This window comes from Oryctolagus cuniculus, chromosome 4 (genome assembly GCF_051225735.1).
Source record: "Oryctolagus cuniculus isolate XC-2025 breed Fujian yellow rabbit chromosome 4, ASM5122573v1, whole genome shotgun sequence".
Lineage (NCBI taxonomy): Eukaryota > Metazoa > Chordata > Mammalia > Lagomorpha > Leporidae > Oryctolagus > Oryctolagus cuniculus.
In genome coordinates this window covers 169,460,433-169,485,896 of record NC_142870.1, presented here as the reverse complement: position 1 = coordinate 169,485,896, position 25,464 = coordinate 169,460,433, and the positions used below count along the sequence as shown (strand labels likewise).

Here is a 25,464-nt window from a genome sequence, read left to right as displayed (position 1 = left end):
GTCAAGCCCCCTGGCCCAGGCTTCTGGGCGGCTCCTCACTGGCCGGGAAGAAACAGCTTGATTTAGTGAATGAGGTCGCTGATAAGGGCGATTCACGTGCTGCGGCAGCCACTCCTGGCTGCTCTGTGAGCTCTCGTCGGAAGTGGCTTTCTAGATTGTCACACGAACGTCTGCTGGGCGTCAGCAGGAAGGGCAGGAGGCCCTGTATGACGGAGCTCCAGGGCTTGGCCACGCGTGGGCCTTGGGAGATTGCGCTTCCCAGATGCCATGGGTAAGCCTCGTAGTCAGCCTCTTGCAGTAGGTTTGGGTGTGTAACAGAGTAGAGTGGTGTTGAAACAATGTGGTTTTAAAGTATTTTTACTTATTTATTTAGTTTCTTTCTCTTTTTCTATTTGAAAGAAAGAGAGAGAGAGAGAGAGAGAGAGAAAGACTCCATCCCCAAATGCCTACAGTGTTTAGCTCTTAGCCAAAGTCAGGGCCTGGAACGCAGTCCAGGATTCGCACGTGGGTGGCAGGGCCCCAGGTGCTTGAGCCACCACTGCTGCCTCCCAGGGTGCCCGTTAGCCGGAAGCTGGAGTTGAGAGTGGAGTTGGGAGCCAGAACCCAGCCACTCTGTACAGGGAGGCAGACACCCCACCCCGTGGTGTAACAGCCTGAAGCAGCGTGGCTTTGCGACTCTGGAATCGGGCAGCACTCGTTCTGGACGACAGAGTGAGTGTTCTGTGGGCTGAGCAGGGGGTGTTGGTTTCATAAACCGAAGGGCTCGAGAAAGCAGAAACTCCACCGAAAGCGAATTTGTCATCTCAGAGTTGCTTTCCCAAGTCGGGAGAGGGAGACGGGGACAGAACTGTGTGGGTGACATCGTGTCTGCCGTCGGCTTTCAGAGGGACTACAGGGAGAAGCAGAGGGAACCGCGCCGCCACGCACACCGGCCTGCCGGGGCACGGGCTGCCCGCGTCCTCCCCATTTCTAGGAAGATCAGAGAGCGACTCGGTTTAGGCGTGGCCAAGCGGAACGCTCGCATGGGTTGGGCGTGTCAGTGGGGAAGCCTGAATTAGGAGGAGAGCCGGGACTCAAACCCCGCGCGCGGACGTGGAGTACGGGCGTCCTGACTGGCAACTTGACCAGCAGGCCGGACGCCGCCCGCGCTGGGCTCCTGACACGTTGTCGGCGTCCACTGCTGGGTCTCGGCCGTTGTGGGGGTGGTGGTACAGCTGCGCAGTGAGTGACAGCTGTCAGAGGTGTGGGAGCCGCAGGAGGCCGGGGAGAGGAGGCAGTGGTACGCGCTAGGGTGGGGGGCGCTGACTTTCCAGGGGCCCCCTGGATGGCTTAAGTCAGCTCAGCTCTCCGCACCTTCCTGGGAGCCAGCTCTTTGACTGTGGACGCCCTGCTCACTGCAGGCGGCGTCAGGATGAAAGTGGACAGCTGGACACGCTGTGCAGACAGCCAGCCATGTCAGGGAAATCCCCGGAGAGGGCGGGAGAGGCCTGGCAAACAGTGCGGTCAGAGAGCCGGCGCTACCTGGGAACGTGGCAGGCCCAGGCTGTGGTTTGGGGCATTGAGTGACCACACAGGGAAGCACTTGGTGGCTGCTGAGTGTCTACACAGGGTGGAGGACACCTCTGGCGGGTGTAACCCACCTGTCGTGTCAGATGATCACAGGAAGAAAACAAACAGGTGATGTGAGACGGGTGTGGGGGAAGCGTGACAGCGGGATGTGGTCTGTTTGTCCCGCTGTGTCACAAGTCACCCTGAAAAGAAACAGCAATAGATGTTTACTGTGCCCACGGTTTCCGGGACCTCTGAGTGGTCGGTTCAGTGTCAGGATCTCGGGAGGCCGCGGGCTGAGCCAGGGCCGCCTGGTCGGAAGGCCCGCCGGGGGCTGGAGGTCGCGCTCGCAAGGCCGGCGGGCCGGGCTGGCCACCGGCAGGAGGCCTCGGTCCCTCCCACGGGCCTGCGCTGCAGGCTGACTGCTGAGACTGGTGACTCTTGTTGTTCTCACTGAGTTGGTAAACATTTGCTTTCCTGAAAAGCGCGTGCCGAGGCACCTGTGGCCGTGGGGATGGTATCTGTTACCTCATAACACACCCCCCTCGGCAGTGCGCAACAGCATCCGTGTGCTCAGCCTATAATTTCCGAGACGGCGCTGGGTCGCGGCTCCTCATCCAGCAGCACCGCCCAGGTGGGGTGGGGAGCCAGGGTTCCAGGAAGACCGCAGGGATGGGCGTTAGGCGCAGCGGTTAAGACGCCTGCGTCACTGTATCTGAGTGCGTAGGTTTGAGTCCTGACCCCACTCCTGATTCCGGCTTCCTGCCGATGTGCACTCTGGGAGGCAGCGCAAGTGCCTGGGCTCCTGCCACCCACTTGGGAAGCCCAGGCGGAGTCCGGGCTGTTGGATGCAGCCTGCTCCAGCCCAGGCCGTTGTGGGCATTTGGGGAGTGGGCGAGTGGATGGGGAAAGCTCTTAGAGAGAAAGCAGGAAGGAATGCGAATGGGCAGAGCTCCTTAGGCCCCAGGTGGGCACTCCCAGCCACTTCCCCGCGTCCCTGCCTCAGAACAAGTCTTTGCAGCCTCTCCTCCGACTGCGAGAATGCGAGTGGGAGCGCTGATTCAGCGTGCCCCCAGCTCAGGGGCACGCGGAGAACTGTTTGGGCGGGTTTGCAGCTGTGCTTCCCGCTCGGAGATCCACTGTCTCCATGAACGTGACCCTGGAAGCTGGAGGATCGGACTCTTCTCCACAAGCCTATGGGCTCAGTAACAAAACAGAAAACAGAAACACACAGGCTTGGAGTAAAAGACGTCTCCCGCAGCTCTAGTGCCCCGGCTTTGTAACGAATGTCACACGCTGCCTGGAGCCGCTGTTGGCGTGCCAGGTCTTAGCTTTGCTCCAGAGACGCAAGGAGACTGGGTGGCTGCTGTCGGCTGAGGTCGTCCCTGAGAAGGGCAATCTGATGGGCAAAGAGGTGATTCACCGTCTATGCTAATAGGTGGAGCTTCCGGCGGCTTCAGTTCTCCTAGGGCCTGTCCTAGAATGAGAGAGCGGCTGCCGCTGGGGCACTGGCGATGCCACCGGCAGCCCACGCAGGAACGCTGGTTTGAGTGCCAGCTGATCCGCTTCCAGTCCAGCTCGCTGCTAATGCCCCTGGGAGGGAGCAGAGGCTGGCCCGTGTACCTGGGGCCCTGCCGGCCCCGCGGGAGAGACACAGATGGAGTTCCTGGCTCTGGCTTTGGCCTGCCCAGAGATGGCTGGGTCTGGGGAGTGAGCCGGTCCATGGGAGAGCTCTTTCGCTCCGTGTTTCTCCTCTCTGTGTGGCTCTGCCTTTTAAATAGATAAATCTGAAATAAACAACTACATAAGATAGAGACCCTGATGTCCCTGACACCAGGGAGGGCACAGGGAGAGTGCCCGGCGTCAGCATGGGGCCTGGGTGTCCTGGAGGAGGGGACAGCTCACTCGCTCTGGGCTTGGCGAGAGCTGCTGGACATGTCTCCAAGCAAGCCCTCAAGGGTGCCCTTGTCCCCTACAGTTCTCCTTTTTCTTTTCTTTCCCCCAAGTTGGGATCCCACTCATTCCTGCCTTGGGTGTGGCGAGAGAGCCGTTTGCCCTCAGACCACAGCTGTGTCCCTCCACGTGGAGGCCGCCCACGGCGTAGACGGCTTCCTTCCACTGCTCCCTGAGGAGCCCCTGGAAAACGTGAAGTGTTTTAGACCACGACTGGAGACAGCACCGAAACTTTGGCTTCAGTGCTTATGAGAAGCCTGTCCTTAGCTAGGAAATTTAGCACAGACAGACAGACACACAGATCTGTCTCAGCACAGAAGTAGGTCAGGCCTTTCTGGGAACCTCCTGTCTACTGAAACTGTTACTGTCACCTTGGGGAGAGTGGCAGAGGACGGGCGTCCGCCAGGACCAGGCCGCGGTCAGCTGAAGCCAGGCTTGGCCACGGAACGCGTTTCTGCCCTTAGGTCACCCTCAGCACTGTGTGCAGCCACCCCACCCCTGCCGTTGTAGCACAACTTTCTGAAGAGAAATTTTAAACATCAGAGCTGCATACACTTTTTAAAATAGAATCTTCTGTTGGTCCTAATCAAGGAAGAAATGCATATGTTTCATTTTTCTGTTTTTTAAAAATTTTAAAGGTTTATTTTATTTTTATTTGAAAGAACAAGAGAGGGAGGGAGGGAGGGAGGAAGGGAGAGGTCTTCCATCCACTGGTTCAAATGGCTGCAACACCCAGGGTGAGGCCAGGCTGAAGCCATGAGCCCCAGGCTCCATGTGGACCTCCCATGTGGGCAGCAGGGCCGAGCACTTGGGCCATCCTCCACTGCTTTCCTAGGCACTTAAAAAAAAAAAAAAAAAAAAGATTTATTTTCTCTTTGAGGGGCAGAGTTACAGAGAGAGAGAGAGGGAAAGACAGAGAGAAAGATCATCTATCCATTGGTTCACTCCCTGGCTGCAACAGTCAGAGCTGGGCCAATCCGAAGCCAGGAGCCAGGAGCTTCTTCTGGGTCTCTCATACAGGTGCAGGGGCCCAGGCACTTGGGCCGTCTTCTACAGCTTTCCCAGACCACAGCAGGGAGCTGGGTCAGAAGTGGAGCAGCTGGGACTTGAACCTGAGCCCACGTGGGACGCTCGTGTCGCAGGCAGAGACAGCCTGCTGCGCCATGCACCGCCCCTTCCCAGCACAGTCAGGGAGCTGGGTCAGAAGTGGAGCAGCTGAGACTTGAACCTGAGCCCACGTGGGACGCTCGTGTCGCAGGCAGAGACAGCCTGCTGCGCCATGCACCGCCCCTTCCCAGCACAGCAGGGAGCTGGGTCAGAAGCAGAGACCTGAGCCCACGGGGGACGCTCGTGTCAGCGGCGGCTGCCCTGGCTGGGCCACTGTGCTGGCCCCTTGTTTTTCTTTCTGTGTCTGGTATTCCTTAAAGCTCTGGAAGTGGGGGCAGACAACCATGCAGTATGGTCACGGCGCCTCTCAGTGAGTCTTCTGGGGCAGACTCGTGGACAGTGTTTCCTCGTTAGTGACTTGATACTGAACACTCGGGCACATATTGGATCTACGAGCTGATGTTTCCAGAAGTCCACGGAATAGCGGAGCTACAGCACAAGCTTGTGGTGGTGCGAAAACGTGTGGAATTGTGCACCATTCGAAGACCCTGCATCTTCTCAGCTGGCCTCGAACGAAAGTGACAAAGGCCAGCCCCTCGTAGAGCCTGGGGAGAGCTGGGAACAGCTGACAAACAGCAAATGATAGGAGCTTAAAGGGCCAGGGAGTGGCGGAGAGAGCCCTGTGTTAGGGGCGACCGTGACCTTGCTCCCCAAGGCTTCAGGCTGAGGACCGTGTGGGAGCCTGGGATGATGATGTGTCCCTGAGCATAGGGGAGACACACCTGTGGTCACTGCATGTGCAGACGGCTGGGGGGAGCCAGACGAGTGAGAGAAGACAGAGGCGGGCAGGCTCCAGGGCAGGGAGGCGCGGGCCCGGGCCCCGGGAAGGAGGCTGGCAGCAGGAACGTGGGAGGGCACAGGGCGGCCGCAGCGCTCAGAGACAGCACTGACCCCACAGACTCGCGGTGGGGCGTCTCTCAGGCCCCCCACCGCCCTCAACTCTGCTGCCCAGCGTGGCGACCACCGGCGCACATGGCTGTCACCGTTCCAGTTCAAATTCACTAAGAGCGAAAGCTGTGTTCTCCTGTGCAGCTGTTTTGTGGTAGCTACTGAAATATTACAGGCGCTTCCAAAAGTTGGTGGGAAAATAGAATTTAAAGATGTTTACTTTGGTGCAAAAAGAATTTTGGAAATCTGTGCATGGTTCCTTCTCACTAATACGCATTTTCCATCTTATTGAAGACCCCTTGTAAGCATGGGCTTCAGAAATTTTTGCACCCCAAATAAACATCTAATTCCATTTTCCATAAACTTTTGAAAATACTGTTGTGCGCATCCTTGTATCCCAGCAGTTCTGTTCCCAGCAGTGGCCATGTGTGTCCCTCACAGCGTGGACAAGAATGCTCGCGTGGGCTGTGGCACGTCTGATAGCCGACAGCTGGGACGCAGGGCCAGCAGTGCAGTGCAGGCAGCTGAGCTACTGCTTGCAGCACCAGCATCCCACAGCAGAGCGCCAGTTCAAGTCCTGGCCGCTCCACTTCCATCCAGCTTCCTGCTAATGCTCCTGGGAAAGCAGTGGAAGATGGCCCAAGTGCTTGGGCCCCTGCACCTGTGTGGGAGACCCGGAAGAAGCTCCTGGCTCCTGGCTTTGGCTGGCCCAGCCCTGGCTGTTACAGCTATTTGGGGAGTGAACCAGCAGATGGAAGACCTCTCTGCCTCTGCCTCTCCTTCTCTGTAACTCTGCCTTCCAAATAAATAAATAGATCGGAGAGAGGGAGAGATGGACGAGAGGCCAGAGCCAGGCTCCAGTTGTGGAAAGTGGAACCACTGGGAGTGTCCACCGTTAGGAATCGGGCCTTGCACGTAGGCCAAGGAGCCAGTCGGAGGCAGAACCACCGCGCAGCTGGCTGCCGCGCTGGCTCAGAGCCAAGGGGCACGCGCGAAGCGAGCTCAGAAGCCAGAGGAGGACCGAGGGTCCCACAGGGAGGGCTTTGGGAATGACGCCTGTGTGAGGTGAGCAGGGCAGGCACGCAGCAGGACGAGCTGGCTGGGAGGCAGGGAGAGCCAGGAGGGGCTGCCTGGCACTCCCCTGGGGCTCTTGGTCCTGTGAGTCCCCCATGAGTGTGGCTGCCACTTCCCTTCTGCCTTCCAGTCTCGGGCCAGGTCCCCTCTGGACCAGCCCTGACCCAGAGCCAGCCGGCGAAGGGGACTGCGGGAAGCAGTGCCTGGCTGACTCCCCACGTTGGCACACACGTCCAGCACAAGGGATGCCGGGGCGGCCCCATGGGCGTGCAGGAAGTGGGAGTGGGGTGTGGGCAGGTACCAGCCACCTGCTCGTGGTGACGAGGTGGCTCAGTCTGGGTCAGGAACAGCACCTGGGCCCGGGCAGCGCGTGCCGTGCCCCGTGTGCTGTGCCCGGAGCCCGCTCACGAGCTGGCCTTGGCAGCCACCGTCTCCCCGTCTCCCCGCCCTGAAAGTGAAGCTGCCCAAAGCCCCGCGGCTTTCAGCAGACACATTTCAGGGTGGATGGAGATAACGCATCCCAGTAAAAACAAGAGTGAGCGCGTTCTGAGAGCTATGCATTGGTCATGCTCTTTTTCTAAATGACTTTATCTAAAGCAGTGGTTTTGGTTTTTTTTTTTTAACTGTTTGAAACAGACTCCCATCCTCTGGTTTACCCCCAGATGGCTGCAATGACTGGGCCCAGGCTAAGACCTCAGTGCGGGGCCCCATGTGGGTGGCAGAGCCCCAGCCAGTGGGGCCCACACCTCTGCCTCGGGGTCTGCATTAGCAGGAAGCAAAGTCCGGGCTGGCGCCCGGGATCCAACCCAGGCCCGGGCCGGGACGCAGGCATCTCTCCTGCAGATGCCCGCACTGGCCTGGGCGCCCGCCCTCCTCCAGGAGTTTCTCCTCCGCCTTCATTCAGTTTCCTTAAGGACGGAGCTCCCCTTTACAGCAGGTAGGACCGCCTCTGCTCCGTGAGGCAGACGTGCAGCGAGACACAGCAAACACAGCAGTAGAGCCGCAGCTCGGGGGCCCCTTGCTCCCCGTCCCCCATAGCAGTCCTGAGGGGCTGTTCGGAGAGAGCTGCCGGCCTGTGTTCTCTGTACTGCGTGCCCGAGGCCACCCCTGGAGGGGACAGCAAGAAGGCAAGACCTCTCCTTGCAGAGCCAGCTCAGAGAGCCAGGCACGGGGACACAGGCAGTGCCCGGACCTGGCCTTGTGGGACAGCAGGGGTGCGGTTCCTCCCACCTGTTCCCCGGGCCCTGCCTGGTGCTCAGCCCTGGCAGCTTCCTGGGCACGTGGCTCACCTCCCCTGCCTCAGGAACCCCCCCCCCCCTTCAGGACGGACCGCGCATCGGACTTGACGGTTCTCCCGCTCCCTCTCTCCCTCCAGGGTCAGGTGTGGATCAACGGCTTCAACCTCGGCCGCTACTGGCCAGCGCGCGGGCCCCAGGTGACCCTGTTCGTGCCGAAGCACCTCCTCAGCACCTCGACCCCCAACACCATCACGGTGCTGGAGCTGGAGCGCGCCCCCTGCGGCGAGCACGGCCCGGGCGCCGTGCAGCTCGTGGACAGGCCCGTTCTCAACGCCACCACCTCTCAGGGCCTGGTGAGACCCACAGCGTTCAGCAAGTCACGACCAGAGCCGTAGGGGACTGAAGGCTGCGCCCGGCGGGGTCCAGCCCCCACCTCCCAGATGAGAAACGCCGGCACGTCCACACCTGCCGGAGAAGTCCGCGGGAAGCGCATCGGGTTCCCAGCGCGGGTCTTCCCACGGCCCCGGGTGTGGCGGGAGCTGACAGCACAGGCTGCCGCGCAAGCTCCCAGGGGTTCCAGTTTTCATTTTGGAAGAATCATGTTGTCTCTTTTTGTTAAATAAAATTTGTACTTGGATGATGAAGCCACGCTTTTTCATGCTGGGCAGCTATGAAATTCAATGGCCTGACTTAAATCGTAACCAGACTCAGTGAACCACTTCAGTGGCTGCAGCTTCAAAGGGACGGAAAACAGTCTGGGGCGGGCCTGGACGGCTGCCCCGGCCCTCATCTGACTCGCCCTTGATGTCTGCGCCGTCTGCTAGGGAGCCCAGCACAGCTCAGCGCGCTTCTGCGAAGAGCCGAGCGCGTAACAGCCGCGTGGCACACACAGTGGCACATCTGTACGGGGGGGGGGGGGTGGTTTCTAGCCACTGCCGTGGCGACACACATCTGCATCTGTTTATGATCCTGTGCGCGCATAAAGACCAGGTATTCGGCGGATGAGCGCTGCCGCCCCAGGGGCGGACACGCGTGCCGTGCAGCGCCGTGCCCCTGCAAATCTGTGCACAGACACGGCGCACATGTGTGCCATCCTGTGTCGCAGCACACGGGATGGGATCAGACGGGATCCAGGTTCTCTACCACACCGGGTCCTGAGCGGATCAGGTATCAGACACTGGGTTCACTTGCCCGCCCCCAGGACCCTGCCCCCAGGGGGCCTGTGCTGTCATTGTCCCCGTTGGCTGGGCCACAGCTCACATGGCAGACAGGCTGCGAGCCAGCAGTCGGGGGTCGGCGCCTGTTGCACAGAGAGGATGGCAGCCCTGCTTTGTGTTACATTAGAAAGTTTTGGAGTAACATTAAAAATAGTATGGTTACACGCGAGTGGTAAGTATTGGGGAGTTTTTTTTGTTGTTGTTGTTTAAAGGTTTTTATTTATTTGAAAGAGTTACAGAGAGAGGTAGAGACAGGGAAGGAGGGAGAGAGAGAGAGAGAGAGGTCTTCCATGCGCTGGTTCACTCCCCAAATGGCCGCACTGGCCAGAGGTGACCCGATCCGAAGCCAGGAGCCAGGAGCTTCATCCAGGTCTCCCACGCAGGTGCAGGGGCCCAAGCACTTGGGCCATCTCCACTGCTTTCCCAGGCGCATTAGCAGGGAACTAGATTGGAAGTGCAGCAGCTGGGACTCGAACCAGTGCCCATATGGAATGCTGGCTCTGCCGGCCAGGGTTTTAGCCCACTACACCACAGCACCAGCCCCACTGGGAAGATTTTTTACCTTTCCTTGACTGTATTTCTAATTCTTTACAGAGAATAGGGTTTTGTTTTGTTTTGTTAAGGAAAATGCAAAGTTTTTTTTTTTTTACCTCAACCTGCATACATTCATAGCAATCTACTTATTTTTTTTTATTTGAGAGGTAGAGTTACAGACAGTGAGAGGGAGAGACAGAGAGAAAGGTCTTCCTTCCATTGGTTCACCCCCCAAAATGGCCGCAACGGCCAGAGCTATGCTGGTCTGAAGCCAGGAGCCAGGTGCTTCTCCTGGTCTCCCATGGGTGCAGGGCCCAAGCACCTGGGCCACCCTCCACTGCACTCCCTGGCCACAGCAGAGAGCTGGACTGGAAGAGGAACAACCAGGACTAGAATCAGCGCCCATATGGGATCCCGGCATCGCAGGTGGAGGATTAACCTAGTGCGCCATGGCGCTGGCCCCACCAATCTACAGTATATTCATATTTTCCCTTTTCTAGGCACAGTGAGATTAAACAGCAATTTTATTTTTTAAATATTTAGGGGCTGGCATGTAGCACAGTGGATGAAGTCACTGCCTGCAATGCTGGCATCTCATATGAGCACAGTTCTCGTCCTGGCTGCTCCATTCCCATCCAGCTCCCTGCTGTGGCCTGGGAAAGCAGCAGAGGATGGCCCAAGTGCTTGGGCCCTGCACCCTCGTGGGAGACCTGGAGGAAGCTCCTGGTTCCTGGCATCAGCCTGGCCCAGCATTGGCTGTTGTAGCCATATGGGGAGTGAACCAGTGGATGGAAGGATGGAAGATTCTCTCTCTCTCTTTCTAACTCTGCCTTTCAAATGAAGAAATTTAATGATTTCTCTGAGTAACCTTATTCCAGACCTCTCTATTCATGAACTAACTTAAAAATTAACTTTGCGGGCCCATGCTGTGGCGCAGTGGGTAGAGCCACTGCCTGCAAGGCCAGCATCCCACAGGGGCTCCAGTTCCAGTCCTGGCTGCTCCACATCCAATCCAGCTCCCTGCTAAAAGCCTGAGAAAGCAGCAGAAAATGGCCCAATTGCATGGGCCCCTGTACCCACGTGGGAGACCTGGAAGAAGCTGCTGCCTCCTGGCTCAGCCCTTGGCTGTTGAGGCCATTTGGGGAGTGAACTAGTGGATGGAAGACTCTCCTCTGTGTGTATGTGTGTGTCCTCTCTCTCTAACTCTGCCTTTTAAATAAATAAGTAGATCTTTTTTGTAAAAAAAAAGTTTAGCTTTGTATATGATGCTACTTCTTAATAAGGGCAATATCCTCATTGTTTTCAATGTGAACCTTTTATGCTACCTTTCTCTTTAAATTGATTTTAATATTCCAAAATTTTCTGAGCAGGCCTCTGTTAACCCATCTGTAACACTCAGAATGCTCCTGGAATTTTACCACATTCTGGGTACCCTTCTCATGAAGACTGGCCTTTTCCTGTAAATCATTGGATCCTGTGTGCTGTGGACATCCATAAATAGCTTTATTGAGGTATAATACATATGTCATAAACTCACCCATACTAAGATCCAATTCTGTCAGTTTTACTAAATGTGTAGATTTGCACAGCCATGACCACAGTCCAGTTTTGGAACACTTCCTTTGCCCCAGAAAATTCTCTCGTGCCCCTTGGGAGTCAGTCTTCACGCCTACTGCTGGTACACCAGGCACCAGCAAGTCTGTCTGTTGACTTCTGTCACCAGGCGCATGAGCAGGGATCTGGACCAGAAGTGGAGCAGCCAGGACTCGAACCTGCGCCCATTTGGTCTGCCGGCCTTGCAGGTGGCAGCCTGACGAGCTGAGCCAGAGCACCGACCCATGTACACTGAACTTCATCAGAGCGTCTGCTCTGAGGCAGGGAGGGACAGCGGGCGGCCGAGGTCCCTGTCTGCTCGCTCCCTTCTCCGCCTCGGCTGTGGAGCGCCTTCGTCTGTCCAGCCTTGTCTCTGAGCACCTCCAGTTTATTCAGACTGAAATTGTTTAGCACGAACCTGAGCTTGGGATTTTTTTTCACTGTTGCCCCCAACAAGCAAGCAGTGTGACTTTTGGCAAATGACACACAGATAGGTGATCTCGTGGTCTCTCATTTTCTGAGCTCGCTTTTAGTCAGCCTGCAGGGTCTGTCTGGCCTGGGGCAGACAGGCAGCTCGAGTGGGCTCCGAGGGCAGCCACGCCCATGTCCCGGAGTGGGAGCAGGGTGGGTGCAGGCAGGCTGGCCCCTGCTCCTGGTCTGACTGCACCGCCCGGCTGGCTGGCCCTGGCACCCCCGTCCTCTGGCCCCGAGCCGTGGTGGGACAGGATGCCCCGCAGCTCTCAGACGAAGATCCTGCCCTGGCCCCCCACACAGTCGCTCCGCTGGCTCCCCAAGGGGCTTTCCCACCTGTGAAAACGCCTCCCACGGCTTGCCTCGAGTCCTCCAAGCTGGTCCAGCCAGCTGGTCTCCTAAGCTAAACCAGGTCAGGCCTTGGGGGTGGCAGCCCAGGTCACGTGGTGTGGTCTCAGGAAGGGACCACTGATGAGCCTCCTTGATATGTGGTAAAATTAAATGGAGGCAGGGGCCGGCACTGTGGCGCAGTGGGTTAAAGCCCTGGCCTGAAGCACCTGGCATCCCATATAGGTGCCAGTTCTGGTCCTGGCTGCTTCACTTCCGATCCAGCTCTCTGCTGTGGCCTGGGAAAGCAGTGGAAGATGGCCCAAGTTCTTGGGCCCCTGCATGGGAGACCTGGAGGAAGCTCTTAGCTCCTGGCTTCGGATCAGCTCAGCTCCAGCCGTTACGGCCATCTGGGGAGTGAACGAGCAGATGGAAGACCTCTCTCTCTCTCTCTCTGTCTCTACCTCTCTCTGTAACTCTTTCAAATAAATAAAATAAATCTTAAAAAAAAAAAAAGAGAGAGAGAGAGAGAGAGAATCCAGGCCGGTGCCGCGGCTCACTTGGCTAGTCCTCTGCCTGCAGCGCCGGCACACTGGGTTCTAGTCCCCGTCAGGGCACTGGATTCTGTCCTGGTTGCCCCTCTTCCAGTCCAGCTCTCTGCTGTGGCCAGGGAGTGCAGTGGAGGATGGCCCAAGTGCTTGAGCCCTGCACCCGCATGGGAGACCCGGAAGAAGCACCTGGCTCCTGGCTTTGGATAGGCACAGCGCGCTGGCCGTAGCGGCCATTTGGGGGGTGAACTAATGGAAGGAAAACCTTTCTCTCTGTCTCTCTTGCTCACTGTCTAACTCTGCCTGTAAAAAAAAAAAAAAAAAAAAAAGAGAGAGAGAGAGAGAGAGAGAGAATCCAAATGGCCCATGGCAGCAACAAAGTTTCCACATCACTGCTAGATTCTCATTCAGCACCTACCCTGGGCCCTGTGCTCCGAGCAGGACACCTCTGCCGCCCCTCAGAGGGCACATGTGTCCGGGGACACGGTCTCTCTGCCTCCCAGATGAGTGAATAATAAAGGGGCCAGCATTGTGGCTGGCACTGCGCATCAAGCTACCACTGGCAACTCCGGCATCCCGTCCTGGAGCACTGGTTTCAGACCACCACTCTGCCGCCAGTCCAGCTCCTGTCCAGTGGAAGATGGCCCAAGTCCTTGCAGCCCTGCCACCCGGGGATATCTGGAGTTCCAAGCCCCTCTGGCTTGGCTGTTTGCAGGCATTTGGGGAATGAATCAGCCGATGGAAAATCTGTCTGTACCCTCTCTCTCTGTAGCTCTGCCTTTCAAGTAGATAGATCAACTTTTTTAATCAATACATGACAAAGCAAAACAACTACATAAAGAAAAAAAAATCCCTCCTGTTCGCACTGAGTGTGCCAGGCTCTGGGCCTCCGCCTCTGTTTTCACACTGCCCGAGGGCACAGGCAGCTGTCTCACCCCGAGGCGTCTGGGTGAGCAGGCACGCTCCTGTTTCGGTGACACTCGCTCTTCATACTCTCCCTTCACCCCGCTGTTGGCTTCACCACAGAACCCGGGTGCAGCCCTGCGCTCGCTCAGCCATGCTCATGCTAACACAAGCATCAGAAGAGAAGAGAAGGCGCCGTGCGTCATCAAGCCAAGGGCGTTGAACAGCAGGGCCCGGGGCCAGGAGTCCAGGCCTGCGGGTGGGAGGACGCGCGCTCGCTCCCGGGAGCTCCGAGCGCCGGGGCCCCTGCGCCCATGTCGCAGCCCTCCGCGCGGCACTTCGCTCGCACTGCTGTAGCTCTTGGTCTGCTCCTGACCAGGGGGCCGTCCTCCTTCTCTACTCATGCCCGTGCGGTGCATGACTGGCCCTCGATCAGTGCTGCGCTCACAGGCTGAGGTGGGGCCCCGCGTCTCCAGTGTTTCTGCGCTGTGTCTAACACACGGGGCAGCTGAGGTGCCCCTTCTTGTTAGAACTCTATCAAACCAGTCCCGAGCTTTCCCTGGGGCCCTGGAGGGCCCGCCGTCTGGTGGTTTCCCGGGCAGGCGTCCCACCTCTGCTTCCACCGAGCTGGCTGGCGCGGACGACTCCGCTCCCACACATCCTCTTGCAGGGGCGTGACTCAAATGTGGAGCTGCACACCTGGAGTTTCACACACCCCTCACCCACGCTGCAGAAACCTTGCAGAAGCTTTGAAGAGACGGGGGAGGGGCCGCCCGCGCCGCAGCAGCATCCGTGCAGGGGTGGAGGGCCAGACGTGCTGCTTTCAAACGCATCCAGGCCATCCTCCACCACGCGTGGCCGTCCTCCGCCTCGTCCCTCTCCTTCATCCACTCCCAACTCTGAATCTTTCTTTTTTTAAAGATTTATGTATTTATTTGAAAGAGTTACAGAGGCAGAGGCAGAGAGAAAGATCTTCCATCCACTGGTTCACTCCCCACATGGACACAACGGCCGGAGCTGAGCTGATCCAAAGTCGGGAGCCAGGAGCTTCCTCCTGGTCTCCCACGTGGGTGCAGGGGCCCAAGGACTGGGGCCATCTTCCACTGCTCTCCCAGGCACATTAGCAGGGAGCTGGATCGGAAGTAGAGCCGCCGGGATGTGAACCGGCGTCCATATGGGATGCCAGCGCTGCAGGCGGCGGCCTCACCCACTATACCACAGTGCCGGCCCCCGACTCTGAATTTCTCATCATTTGTAGACCAAACGTCTCCCATCTGTGTTGCTGAAACGACACATGCTCACCTTACTTCTCTGCGTCTCTCGTCTTAGGAAAGAGCCCTGAGACACAGCGGCTTCACAGGCCGAGGGGGAGGGACAGAGGACTCAGAAGAGAACCAAAAAGCCAAGCCACCGAGCAGCCCCAGGAGGTCCTGGCACGGCTACTTCCCGCGGCACACTGGACTCCCTGCTCAGGTTTGGGGGTCTGAGCAAACAGAGCTTTTGAGGTCCCAAGGTCAAGTTGTGGGAGGAAGCAAGATCTTGTGTGCCCCATCGTGGTGCAAGGGCAAAGGCAGCCCCTCGAGAATCCCCCGGAGCCAGGCATGGAGGGGGCGGGGTAGCAGGCTGCTTCCCAGACAGCCCGGCCCCTGTGAGGCCCAGGGGAGCACAGGAAGGAAAGCGCCCTTCTCACAGCCCAGGGGGAGCATGGAGGGACCTGAGCAGGCAGTGGCTGCAAAAGCCCCGGAGAGCAGATCAGCAGCATCATGAGGGGATGACGCACCGGGGGGGGGGGGGGGACAGCAGCAAACAGCCAACAAGCAGGACCCTGCCAGGCGCTCCCGAGGACCGGGGAAGCAGGGAAAGGCCGCCTGGACCGGGATGAGGGCTCCTCCAGTCCCCGGCACAGCAGTGGAGTTCAGCCCTGGGAGGAGGCTCCCAGTGACACCCTGTGTGTCTCCAGCACCTTGGGGTGGGCGCCACCCTCCCTGGTGTCAGCGAGGGTTCTCTCATGGTTTCCCGCTACTGCCTCCTCCTGCAGGCGGAACCACGTACTATGCGGAAGCAGCTTATGCGCCACTATACTGACTCCATCCCAAACGCGAGCTTGTCTGTCGGTTCAGAATTGCTCCCTGGGCTCCGGGACTTCGCACGTTCATTTCGAATGGGAGATTTGCTATGGGTGTGCTACAAACACCTCCCTCTCCCTCCCCCAACCCTTTGTGCTGCCCCAGTCACTTCCCGGTCGTGTCTAATACTGGCACCCTTGTCACAAGCAGCTGAATGCAGGGCCGAGTGCTTGGCGCAGTGCGAAGACTGGGCCTGGGACACCCCAGGCCACCCTGCAGTGCCTGGGTGGCATCCTGACTCTGCTTCTGATTCCAGCCTCCTGCTGACGTGCACCCGGGCCCAAACCACTGGTGCCTGCCGCCCATGCAGGAGACCGGGATTGAATTCTGGGCTCCTGGCTCCAGCCTGGCCCGGCCCCGGCGGTTGTGGGCGCTTGGTGGATGAACCAGTGGAGGGGAGACCTCTGTCTCTGTCTCTCCACCTTTCAAATAAAAATAAACACATAAAATCTTTAGGCCAATTCAATAATAAACATGAGAGTCGATCTCTGGACTCCGACTCTGTTCCCCTGGCCTGTATTTCTACCATTGTGCCATACTACATTGTCTCGATGACTGCAGCTCTGTAGTAAGTTTTGAAATTGAGAAGAATCCTGCAACTGAAATCCCCCTTTTCAAGATTGTTTTAGCTCTTCTGGGTCCCTCTCGTTCACATATGAATTCTAGAATCAGCTTGTTGATTTATGCAAAAGGCCGACTGGAATTGTGATACGGACTGTGTTGACTCTGTGGATCCACGTGGCGAGTACAGCCATTTTAACAATACTAAATGTTCTAACCAATATTCATGGACTGCCTCTCCATTTGTTTGGCTCTCCTTTATTTCCGTGTTTTCTGACTTCCAGCACAAACCTCGGGTCCTTTCTGTTAAGTTCATCCCCGAGTCCTCAATCTCGCTGTGTTACTTTAGGCGGGATCCTCACTGCTGGCACACCGACGTGCGACTGGGCCTTGTGTGCTGGTGCTGTGTCTTGCAACCTGCTGAGCCCCTCTGTGAGCTCAGCTCATTTTCCGGTGGATTCCTTAGGCTGTGCTGGGTGCAAGATGGTGGCCTCCGCAGAAAGGGTCGGTTTTACTGCTCCCTTCCCACGCCTTTCACTCCTGTTCCCTTTCTGTTGTCTCCCGCAAGACCCTCAGTCCTCGGAGTGCAAGTGGAGGAGCAGCCGTGCCAGTGCTACTGCTGGCCTCAGGGAGAAAGCCTCTCCCGTCACGTGTGTTCTCGCAAGTCCTTCATGTGCTGAGGTTTCCGTGTCTCTTGCGTAAACACAGAGGTGTGAAATTCTCTGATCACAGGGCAGGTATCTGCCCAGCTGCACCAACGGCAGCTGGACAGTTTTCCAAAATGTTCTGTGTACTCAGCCATCTCTGAGACGTCTCCTGCCGTATGTTCTCTCTCAGTGCAGCGGGCTTTGGGAAACAGCAATGCCTGGAAATGTGAACTCCAAAGTTGTTTGTGTTTTTTTTTTTTTTTTTTTAATTTATCTTATTTATCTGAAACACAAGGTGACAGAGAGAGGGACAGACAGGAGAACGTGAGGTCTTCCATCTGCTGGTTCACTCCCCAAATGATCACAGGAACTGGGTTGGGCCAGGCTGGAGCCAGGAGCCAGGAAGTCCATCCAGTGGCAGAGACTCGGATACTGGGGCCGTCTTCTGCTGCTTTCCCAGGCACATGAGCAAGGAGCTGGGTCAGAAATGGAGCAGCCGGGACTCAAACTGGCGCACCCACGAGAGACGCTGTAAGATCCACACCAGCCTATAAACTTGCTCTTTGCCCTCTGCACAAACTCAAATGCCTCCTCGGTGGTTCTCACAAGAGGAGCCCCGCTACACCACGCGATGCTCCACCTGAACCACGTTCACCTGATTTGCGTGTGAGCTTTCTGTCGTGACGTCAGTAAAGCCGGGAGGCATCCCTCTAGCCCCGGCGCTGCGGAGAAGTGGCTGTGCCAGCTCGTCTCGGTGCAGACCTCTTTCCTGCCTGCTGCTCTCCACGGACGGTTTCAGCTTATCTCACCTGCGATCAGAAGGCTCCACCGTGCTATCACGTACCCATCTCGTACGGTAAACCCTGCTGCCCGTGCCTGGGACCCGCGTCAGCAGCTTCTTCAGTGCTTTGACAGCAACACGAGCAGGTGTCGGCTCAGGGTGACAGCGGTGCCCGGCTCTCCTGGGAGCCTCATTCTCTAGAATCTCTGTGCGGCTCCTTAGTCCTCTTGCTTTGGCAGATAATGAAAGTCATGCCTGTTTGGTTAAATTTTCACCTTATTTGAAAGGGAGGAGGGAGGCAGGGAGGGAGAGAATCTTCCATCTGCTAGTTCACTCCCCAAATGCCCACAAGAGCGAGGGCTGCGCCAGCCCGAAGCCAGGAGCTCTGAACTCCATCCGGATCTGTGACCTTCCCAGGGTACATATGAGCAGGAATCTGGATCAGAAGTGGAGCCAGGACCCAAGTCAGGCACTCTGATACCAGATGTGGATGTCCCAAGATGGAACTTAGCCTCTGTGCCACGCACCTACCGCTTTCTAGGATTTTTATTTTTTTTTAAGATTTATCCATTTATTTATTTGAAAGGCAGAGTGATGGAGAAAAGAGATGGAGAGAGAGGGCTCTTCCATCTGCTGGTTCACTCCCCAGATGCCTGAGCAGTCAGGGCTGGAGCCAGGCAGAAGCCAGAAGCCAGGAGCTCCATCCGGGTCTCCCACAGGGTGCAGAGGCCCAAGCACTTGGGCCACCTTCCACTGCTTTCCCAGGTGCACTAGCAGGAGCTGGATTAGAAGAGGAGCAGCCCTACTGGACTTGGCACTCTGATATGGGATGCTGGCAACCCGCATTGTAAGTGGCAGCTTCACTCAATGCACCACAACGCTGGCCCCCTTTGTCTAGGTTTTTTTTTAAAACACAACATACCCTGGACATTTATGCAAGGTAGTAATAGGTATACAGCTAGAAATTATTCTTTTCAATAGCACCATATCCACAGTATGGACATACATTAATTGATTTTATTTATTAAACACTCCAACCCTACAGGAAACCATCAAGAGTAAGGTAACAACACTCATGTGCTACTTATTAGAAACAAATTCATGGGGCCAATGCTATGGAGTAGTGGTTAAGCTACCACCTGCAGTGCCGGCATCCCATATGGGTGCCAGTTTGAGTCCCAGCTGCTCCACTTCCAATCCAGCTCCCTGCTAATACAACTGGGAAAGCAGCAGAGGATGGCCGAAGTGCTTGGGCCCCTGCACCCATGTGGGAGACCCGGATGAAGCTCCTGGCTCCTGGCTCCAGCCTGGCCCAGCCCTGGCTGTTGTGGCCATTTTGGGGAGTGAACCAGCAGATGAAAGACTTCTCTCTGCTTCTGCCTCTCTCTCTCTCTGTAATCATACCTTTCAAATAAATAAAGAATCTTGAATGAATGAATGAAGGAGAGAGAGAAAGAGAGAAAGAGAGAAAGAGAGGAAAGGAAGGAAGGAAGGAAGGAAGGAAGGAAGGAAGGAAGGAAGGAAGGAAGGGAGGGAGGGAGGGAGGGAGGGAGGGAGGGAGGGAGGGAGGGAAGGAAGGAAGGAAGGGAGGGAGGGAGAAAGAAAGAAAAGAAAGAGGAAAGGGAAAGAGGAGAGGAAAGAGGAGAGGGAGAGGGGGAGGGGGAGGAGGAGGGGGAGGCGGGAGGGGGAGGGAAAGGCTGGCTCTGTGGCGCAGCGGGTTAAAGTGCTGGCCTGAAGCGCCGGCATAACGTATGGGCACCGGTTCTACTCCCGGCTGTTCCTCTTCCAATCCAGCTCTCTGCTGTGGCCTGGGAAAGCAGTAGAAGATGGCCCAAGTTCTTGGGTCCCTGCACCCATGTGAGAGACCTGGAGGAGGCTCCTGGCTCCTGGCTCCAGATCGGCGCAGCTCTGGCTGTTGCAGCCATCTGGGGAGTGAACCAGCAGATGGAAGACCTCTCTCTCTCTCTGTCTCTACCTCTCTCTGTAACTCTTTCAAATAAATAAAATAAATCTTTAAAAAAAAAATAGAGAAAGAAAGGAGGGAGGAAAGGAAGGAAGGGAGGGAAAAAGAAAGACGTTAAATTGCACATAAATGTTTTCAAAAGTCTGTCATTTGTCTTGGAGTTCTGGTGATTTTTGAAATGCATAGGTTTCTATTCACATGGATGAATTAATCTTTTCCTTTATTGAATTTTGAGTTATGTTAAAGAAAGGCTTTGTCGTCAGAATTATGAAGAAATTCTCTGTGTTTTCCTTTAGAATTTTTATGGTTGTAATTTTTAGATTTAAGTATTTTTTTCTGTTTGGAATTATACCACTTACAAGTTCAGCTTACTCCCAGATACCAGTGCGTGTGGCCTGTTCATTACATCCCTCCTTTCATTTTAGATGCCAAATTCAATGTGGGCAACATTCTCATGAGTGTTTTGATCCAGTACGAGATATTCCATTCTGTTCCACTTGGCTTTCTGCGCCACTGCCAGGTTTGAAGTAGGTGATTAATTAAATATACATGTTAACTTATACTACACATATCCCCATGCTCTTCTTTTTCAGAGTGGTCCTGGCTATTAACATTAGTATTACCTTGTTTGCTCTTACATAAAGTTTATGAATTTATTTTTATTTATTTGAAAGGCAGAGGGAGAGAGGGAGGGAGGGAGAGATCTCCATTTGATGGTCCCTGCCCAGATGCCTCCAGCCGCCAAGGCTGGACCAGGCGGAAGCCAGGAGCCATCGCTACGTGGGCAGCAGGAACCCGGTGAGCAGCACCCGAGCAGGAGCCGAGCACTGCGCCCGGCACTGCAATACGGGACGTGTGTGTCGTGCCTGTGGGCTACATGCCCACCTCCCAGGAACACGCACTTCCTGAAGCACCCTCCTGTGTGTGTGTGCTTGCAATAAGCACTTTAATTAGGATTTCTATTCTCTTTCATAATATGGGACTGTTTTCCATGATTGTCATGACTGTTATTTGTAAATATAAGTAAGCTTGATATATTTCCCTCTTATTAGCTCCCTTCATTATCTTATTATTAATATCAGTTTCCAGGTGACTCCTGGGTCTTCCAGTTCCTCAGCACTCTCGCTGCAACTAGAGAGACTTTGCCTTTTCCCTCCCACTTTTAGAAAAAGTTCCTGTATTTGAACAACAGTTACAACAAAACCGCTGGGGTTAGTCCGGAGAGTTCCCAACCCCCATTATCAGCATCGTTCATTGGGGCCGCGCGCTGCTGTGAGTACAGGGCCCACACACGTACATCCCCCCGCATCCATGCTTCATTCAGTGCCCTCGGCTGGGGCCAACGTCCTCTCCCTGTTCCCAAAGTGGTCACGTTCCGTGGTCCTCTCTGTAGGCCCTTCTTGACTGTTAAGTTTCTCAGGTGTCCCTTGTTTGTTGAGGACTTCCCCAGTTTCTTTTCTTTCTTTCTTTCTTTCTTTTTTTTTTTTTTTTTTTTTGGACAGGCAGAGTGGACAGAGAGAGAGATAGAGAGAAAGGTGCAGCTGCCACGCTGCGGCTGGCGCACCGCGCTGATCCGAAGGCAGGAGCCAGGTGCTTCTCCTGGTCTCCCATGGGGTGCAGGGCCCAAGCACCTGGGCCATCCTCCACTGCACTCCCTGGCCACAGCAGAGAGCTGGCCTGGAAGAGGGGCAACCGGGACAGAATCCGGCGCCCCGACCGGGACTAGAACCCGGTGTGCCGGCGCCACAGGCGGAGGACTAGCCTAGTGAGCCGCAGCGCCGGCCGACTTCCCAGTTTCAAGGGACGCTGGCTAGCAGTCTAGAGAACACGCTTCGCCCACACCCAGCAGCCATAAAAACTGCAGGCTGAATGCACGCTGGGCGCTCGTCTACTGAGGTGCCCACCTGGCTGCCAGGCGCACCCTCTTCGTTACTTCTCTTCTCTAAACTTGGCCAGCACGCTCAGCGCTTCACAAACGTCCCGTCCTGTCTCAGCGGGAACGCCTCTGGAGGGCCCCGAGCATCGGAGCCGAGGCTGCGAGGATCAGGAGATACCATTCTTACAGTCCTGCAGTGTCCACAGCGCCCACCTCTGAACTGTTGGCTCTGCTCGGGATGTGGCTGCGCCGGGGTGGACGCTGGCCTCCCAGGCAAGCTGTTTTCACACCCCAGGCGCTCTCTCCGCTCTTCTCCCAGCGAGACGGGTGGGAGACGTGCAGGTCTGCCTCCCCTGACTGGGCGCACTCCTCCCTTCCGTGCAGGTCTGCCTCCCCTGACTGGGCGCACTCCTGCATCTGCCCCTGCAGCGCCTCTCCCCACCCTCCCTGCCCCTGCCCAGGAGCAGGCGCTTCGGGCAGACCTCACAGAGACCTGGGAGCCTGAAGTGCGTGTCTCTCCAAGTCTGACCCGAAATGGAGGCTGTGGGCTTTCAAATGCCTTCTTCTTGACAAATTCCCGGGGGAGGGGAAATGCAGGCCTTTGCGATTACGTTCATATCAAAACTTCAGACGAAGTAATTTGTGACCCCGAATCCACCCACTGTTTCTGGAACGAGTCAGTCGATCTTTGGTAGGAACACCCTGGGGAGTTTGGAGCTAGATTAGTGAACCTGGTGTAGTTAAACAGAAACTTGCCTTGGTAGTGCAGGCGCTCGGTTCAGAGACAAGGAAATTCACTGAGTGAAAAATAATTGAGCACCTGCCCCGTGCTGTGTTAGGTGGTGCTAACTGTCGGTGGAGGTGGAGTTGATGAGTAGGACATCGTCTGTGCTGACCCTCACCTCCTTAGAGTAATGAAAGCAATCTCAAATGCTAAAAGGAACCGGAAGTGAATTTTAATGCATGGAAGCACTTGGAGTCCTGTCCTCTTTGAAGGACTGGGACTGCCCAAAGGGTGGAGTTTATCTCTGGTCCATTTGGGCCCAGGAGGGCTACAGCTGGAATGGACGGTCACTGCCCAGCCAGCTGGCCGTGACCGTAGCAGGGAGGGAGTGGTGTGCGGAGGACGCCCTGGGGCTCTCCTCCCCTTACCCCCTCGCGTGGAAGGACGGGGCCTGGAGGGAGGGTAGCTGCGAGCTGCCAGCCCTGCACAGTGTGTGCCCAGATACCCTGTGTGCTGTGCTGTGGACAGTGCACCACGGCACCCACCACTGGCCCCTCCAGCCCCAGCGCTGGACAGCCGCTGACCCGGAGCTCAAAGCTGCTGCCTCTTAGCTCCATAATTCCTCTCTGGTCTCCTCTTCCCCTACTCTGCCCCTCTCCCCACCACCCCACCCCGACCCTTACTCACTTGAATCACAAGTAGCCTGCTCACCACACCTGGAACACACAGCACCCCACCTTCTCCCTCGCTAGCTCATCAGCCACAAAGTCCTTCCTGCCTTCCGGCCACCACATGCACACTTCTCCTTCAGGGTCTCCTTCCTTCGTAAACTCTGAGCCGGGGGTGGGGTGCGGGTGGGGGGCGGTTTCCTTCCTCTGGGAGCCGGGAGGCGTTCTGTTTGTGACCCTGTTATCACACCTGTCTCACCTGCATCACGGCTCAGCCTGGGTTTTCCCTGCGGATTACAAATCCCATGGGAACACAGCCTGCTCCCTCCTCCTTCTATTGTCCCCATAACCTGGCATTTTGCTTGGCACAAAACAGGCATTCAACAGATGGGACTCAGTTGCCTCAAATCGTTTCACATGGGTATGAGAGTTTTAGGGGAAAAATCTCCCTAAAGTCTAAAATCACACCTGGCCTGTGCTGCCCAGGAGCCAGGGCTGTGACATCACGGACGGGATGGGTCTAGTGTCTGACAAGGCTCTTACCCCACCTTGGTGTGGAAGTCACACGGGCTTACGTTCTGTGGTTCTGAGGTTCTGAGAGGGTTACACGTAGCTGTCGCCAGAGGCTCCAGATTCCTGTCCTAAGCCCTGGATGACCTGAGATGGTGCAAGCCGACACCCTGTGGTGGCCCACGCCCTCCAGCGCACACTATGGCATGAAGGCACAGTCCCACCCACGGCCAGCCCGAAAGCTTCTGGCCCACTGTGGCTCAAGGAAGAGAACTGCAGCTCCGAAAGAGCAGGGGCAGATTCAGAACCACCCTCTATCCAGGCCCCAGCAACACAGGTGCCTAACTTGCTTAGTGATCCCTCCCTGCGACTCCCTCCCCCGGGTGAGCCCCTGGCTTCTACAACAACTGGGGAGCACCGGATGCATCAGCAGCTCTGAGTCTAACCCAGGAGACCCACAGATGACGGGCGAACGGCTACAAATGAGCTTCTCGTATTTAATTTCTATAAAGGCAGTATCAGCTTTCCTGTCTTGCTTCTATTTTGAGAGCCAGAGAGCTCCAATGTGCTGGTCACTCCCTAAATGATGGCAATGGGCACAGTGGGGCTGCGGCCAGGGCGAGGAACCAGGAATTCAATCCAGGTTGGGGGCAGGGACTCCGTTACTTGAGCCATCGCTGCTGCCCACCAGGCTCTGAGTGGCAGGAAGCTGGAGTCAGGAGCAGTAGCCAGGCTCTGTGATACAACACAGGCATCCTCGTCACTAGGCCAAATGCCTACTGCCCCCGACTTTCCCTTTCAAAACCACTCTTCTGAGAATGCGTTCTTTATCAGTGTGGAGGATGTGCTAGTGCAAACTCGACAGAAGCATTTTCAACTGGCTAACTCGGTCAACGGCTTGCAAGATAGGTTTTCATTTTTGAGAGATTAGAGATCTCCCAGACTGTGCTGAAGTCTCGGCTGGATTCTGATGAGTAAGACTGGGAGGAAGGCCACAGCGAGTGACTGATCTTAGAGGGATGAAGTCACACATGAATAAAATAACTTCTAAGAAATGACCGGCCAAACTTTTGAGTCACCCAGAAGTTAAAAAACTCAGAGCCAATATATTTTTTTAAAAAGTTACTTATGGGGCTGGTGCTACGGTGTAGCGGGTAAAGGTGCTGCCTCCAGTGCCAGCATCCCATATGGGCACTGGTTCATGCCCTGGCTGCTCCACTTCCTATCCAGCTCTCTGCTATGGCCTGGGATAGCAGTAGAACATGGCCTAAGTGCTTGGGCCCCTGCACCCAATTGGGAGACCTGGAAGAAGCTCCTGACTCCTGGCTTCGGATGGGCACAGCTCCGGCTGTTGCAGCCAATTGAGGAGTGAACCAGCGGATGGAAGACCTCTAACTCTTTCAAATAAATAAATAAATCTTTAAAATTAAAAAAAATAGTTATTTATATGAAAGGCAGAGTTAGAGAGAGGCAGAGAAAGGGGCAGGGGGAGGTCTTCCATCTGCTGGTTCACTCCTTAGATGGCTGCAACAGCCAGAGCTGAGATGATCTGAAGGCAGGAGCCAGGAGCTTCTTCAAGGTCTCCCAACGGGGTGCAGGGGCCCAAGCACTTGGGCCATCCTCCACTGCTTTCCCAGGCCATAACAGAGAGCTGGATCAGAAGTGGAGCAGCCAGGAGTCGAACTGATGCCCATATGGGATACTGGCACTGCAGGCGGCCATTTTACCTGCTATGCCACGGTGCTGGCCCCCTAGAGCCAATATTTTTATAAGATATTTTTCACAATTTACTAATTTTTTAATAGGCAGAGTTAGACAGTGAGAGAAAGAGAGAGAGAAAGGTCTTCCTTCCGTTGGTTCACTCCCCAAATGGCCGCTACAGCCAGTGTGCTGCGCCGATCCGAAGCCAGGAGGCAGGTGCTTCCTCCTGGTCTCCCATGCGAGTGCAGAGCCCAAGGACCTGGGCCATGCTCCACTGCACTCTCGGGCCACAGCAGAGAGCTAGACTGGAAGAGGGGCAACCGGGACAGAATCCGGCGCCCCAACCTGGACTAGAACCTGGGGTGCCTGCGCTGCAGGCGGAGGGTTAGCCAAGTGAGCTGCGCCAGCCTTAACAGCTATTTTCATGTCATATCAACAATAAATTT

General features: G+C 56.1%; 2 protein-coding genes across 2 annotated transcripts in view; one reads left to right on the top strand and one right to left on the bottom strand.

Moving 5' to 3' along the window:
* The window catches only part of GLB1 (galactosidase beta 1), a 97,145-nt gene extending 88,633 nt beyond the window's left edge, over window positions 1–8,512 (top strand). The window contains exon 16 of the mRNA XM_051818535.3: window positions 8,006–8,512. Within this exon, the coding sequence (XP_051674495.1) occupies window positions 8,006–8,263 (258 nt within the window). The 3' untranslated portion in view covers window positions 8,264–8,512. The remainder of the gene's footprint in view (window positions 1–8,005) is intronic.
* Window positions 3,595–25,464, bottom strand: part of CCR4 (C-C motif chemokine receptor 4) — a 51,535-nt gene continuing 29,665 nt past the window's right edge. The window contains exon 3 of the transcript XR_016232924.1: window positions 3,595–4,339. The gene's annotated coding sequence lies outside the window, so the exon portion shown is untranslated. The remainder of the gene's footprint in view (window positions 4,340–25,464) is intronic.